Here is a 3,558-nt window from a genome sequence, read left to right on the forward strand (position 1 = left end):
GCTAAAATAACCCACAACAACCTCCATAATGATTGGTTTCTTGCCAACCACCAAATTTTCCCTATTGAAGGCAATTGTGACAATTTTCTGCTTTCCAACCCGGGTCGTATTTGGGTTAAATGGAATAAGGAAGCTTTAAACTTTACTCCTCTTGTTGTGACAAATCAGTTCATCCATGGTGCTATTACTATTAATGCTAATGCAGACTATGTTGTCACTGCTATGTATGCTAGCAACTCGTATGCAGAGAGACAAATTCTCTGGAAAAACATTCAAGATTTAGCTGGTGCTATTAATGGCCCTTGGGCCATTTTGGGCGACTTTAACTATTGCTGAGAGATGGATGAAAAAGCTGGTGGCATTGCTTTGTCGGTTTCCAAGTTGGGTGACTTTAATAGCATGATTTTCAACACTGGGATCCACGATCTTTCCTCTATTGGGCATTTTTACACATGGCACAATCATCAGCCCAATAATCCTATCCATATCAAACTGGATAGAGTTCTTGTCAACGACCATTGGCTCCAATGCTTCCCTAACTCTTTTTATAAAGTTAATGATCCGGATTGCTCTGATCACTCACCCTTAATCTTGGTTAACTCCTTTGATTGCAAGCGTGGCCACCGTTTCTTATTCAAAAACTACTGTACTAAGATGCCTGAATTTTGGAGTTGCCTTTTGGATGTGTTTTCTCAACCTAATGAGAGTAGTCCTCTTAGCTCTTTTAATTTCAAGCTCAAGACCCTTAAGAAGGCTATGAAACACAAAAACTGGACTAATGCGTCCCTCATCCAAGGTGATGTTGACACTCTCAAAGACCTCCATCACTCGATTCTGACTCAGATTCAAAGCAATCCTCTTGATCCTGATTTGAATGACAAGCTCAGCCTTGTTAGCACAAAGCTTGCTTATTACCAGGAGACCCTTTCTAGCTGGATTATGCAAAGAGCTAAGGTTAAATGGTTAACCCATGGTGAAGATGATTTGAAGTTTCTCTACTCAAAAATCAATATTACCAAAAATCAAAACCGAATTAAGGGTATTACTAATGAGCATGGCACTTTCACTAATCATGCTGATATTGCCAATGTCTTTATCAATCATTTTAAGGACCTTTTCAATTCCCCTGCTCCCAATGATCTTTATCAAATGGTTTTGGATATCCCTGCGGGGAGTACTGTTCCAGCTCACCTCTCTTCATCTCTCACTGCTCCGGTCACTATGGAAGAGATTAAAGACATTGTTTTCTCTGGTAATCCTAATACAGCTCCTGGTCCTGACGGTTTTACTTTTGGTTTCTATAGATCTACTTGGACTGTTATTCAACATCATCTTTGTAGAGCTGTCTCTTCCTTTTTCACCACTGGCTTCATGCCTAGTCAGATTAAAGCAACTGCCATTGCTCTCATTCCTAAGCAAGCCCACGCTAGCAATGTTAAAGATTATAGACCAGTAGCTCTTTGTAATGTTATCTATAAAATCATTGCAAAAATCATTGCAAATCGTATGAAGATGGTGCTTCCCTATATCATTCATCCCAGTCAAGGTGGTTTCATTCATAAGAGAATTATTTCTGATAATATTCTTTTGGCTACTGATATTCTGGGTTGTTTTAACCTTAAAGCCAAACACAAGTTTTTATGTGCCAAATTTGATATCACAAAAGCTTTCGACATGGTGTCTAGAGAATTCCTTTACAAAAGATTAGGCGATAAAGGTTTTCCTAGCTTATTCATTTCTTGGATCAGAGCTTGCACCACTAATGTCCACTTCTCTATTTGTATCAATGGGGTTCTGGAGGGCTATTTTAATTCAACTTCTGGGATTAGGCAAGGTTGTCCCCTATCCCCCTACCTCTTTGCCATCATTATGGATGGGCTGTCCTCTATTATTGACCTTGTTGTTGCTAGAAATTCCTTTCAACCCATCAGAGCCGGTGTGAGACCTCGTTCCCTTACTGTTACTCTCTAATTTGGATTTTTTTTCTCTCAGGATCGTCCAGGACGATTTGAGATCGTCCAGGCCGATCGGTACTGTAGAAAATATCGGCCTGAGCATAGTTCTGGGAACCGTCCAGAATGATTTTTTCTGGTCTGATCGTCCCGGGACGATGTGGCGATCGGCCGGGCTGATCAGACAAATGATATATGAGATTGAGATCGTTTTCATGAGAGAGAAAATATTTAAAAAATCAAAATATCTGATTTTAGAGAGAGAAAGAGAAAAGGGAAAAGAGGAAATCTTGGGTTTTGGAGGCCGCGGAGCGCTTTTCGTCCGACGCTGCTGTTGGGAAAAGTGAAGATCTCGTAGTAAGGACTCCGAACCCTATTTCTGTTTTCAAAGATATTGAGTTTTGACCGAGTTATGATTTGTTTTGTGTTTTCGTAGTCGACTTTTCGACATGATTTGATATTGACACAACTTTCACCGCACAACTTTTAGTATGTTATAGATATGATTATTGTACACGATTTGACTGTATTCTACGAAGATTTTACCGGTCGGAATTGATTCTACGCGATTTTAATCGAATAGAAAAATATCAGGACTTGAAGGTGAACCCCCTTAAAAGTTCCATTTTGCTTTCCAAAAACACTCCAGCTGCCAACGACATCTGTAATATTCTCAATATCCAACAGGCTATCACTCCAATTAAGTATTTGGGATTGCCTATTTTTTATAGAAAGCTCAGACTGTGTGACTACAGTCCTTTACTTCAAAAAATTACTGCTCAGTTAGAGAGCTGGAAAGCAAAAACTTTATCATTGGCTGGGCGTGTGCAATTTATTAAATTTACTATTTCGAATACATTGGCCTACTGGATTTGGGGTTCTATTTTACCAAAAGGCTGTTGCAAGCAAATTACTAAATTGTGTTCTAGATTCACCTTCTATGGCAAAATTAATGAGAAGAAATTGGTTACTGTTGCCTGGAACAAAACTACATGCCCTAAAGTTAATGGGGGATTGGGTATACCTTCTATTCAATCTCTTAAGCATAACTTTGCCTGTACTACTATTTGGAGGTTCTTAAACTCTGATTCTCTTCTTTTTTCCTGGTGGAGAGCTAGATACCAATCCCTGTGGAACCCTATAGCCAATAAAAAATCACAATACTGGGACTATTTGTGTGCTAAAGCCAAAGAGATTCAGGGCTGCATTTCTTTTTCTGTGAATGCCAACAGCAATCTTTCTTTCTTTTGGGACCCTTGGTGTGGGGGAAATTCGGTTGCTGACTACGTAGATAATGCAAACTCTTATTCAGTTTTTCCTTTCTTTTTGACTGGAAAGTTTCTCTGTTGATCCAAGGGGATTGCTGGATAATTCCCACTTGCTTTGACAGTCAAATTGCTGCACGGATCAATTCTGTTAAAATCAATTCTGAACCAGAGAACCATTTCTGGATTAATACCCAAAATCCAAGCTTTAAAGATTTCAACTCCTATTTTTATGCTAATGAGATTGCTGTTCCTTGGCATAAATACATTTGGCACAAGAATAATGCCTTGCGTTTTTCTGTATATGCTTGGATGATGTTTCATGGGGGATTAAAAACTGC

General features: G+C 39.1%; 1 protein-coding gene across 1 annotated transcript in view; it reads left to right on the top strand.

The window, feature by feature from the left end:
• Nucleotides 1-339: 339 nt before the first annotated feature.
• LOC110111737 overlaps nucleotides 340-3,558 on the top strand; it is a 6,414-nt gene continuing 3,195 nt past the window's right edge. Inside the window, exon 1 of the mRNA XM_020843735.2 lies at nucleotides 340-1,936. Coding sequence (XP_020699394.2) covers nucleotides 340-1,936 — 1,597 coding nt within the window. The remainder of the gene's footprint in view (nucleotides 1,937-3,558) is intronic.

The sequence above is a fragment of the Dendrobium catenatum genome, unplaced genomic scaffold (assembly GCF_001605985.2).
Source record: "Dendrobium catenatum unplaced genomic scaffold, ASM160598v2 fragScaff_scaffold_575, whole genome shotgun sequence".
NCBI lineage: Eukaryota > Viridiplantae > Streptophyta > Magnoliopsida > Asparagales > Orchidaceae > Dendrobium > Dendrobium catenatum.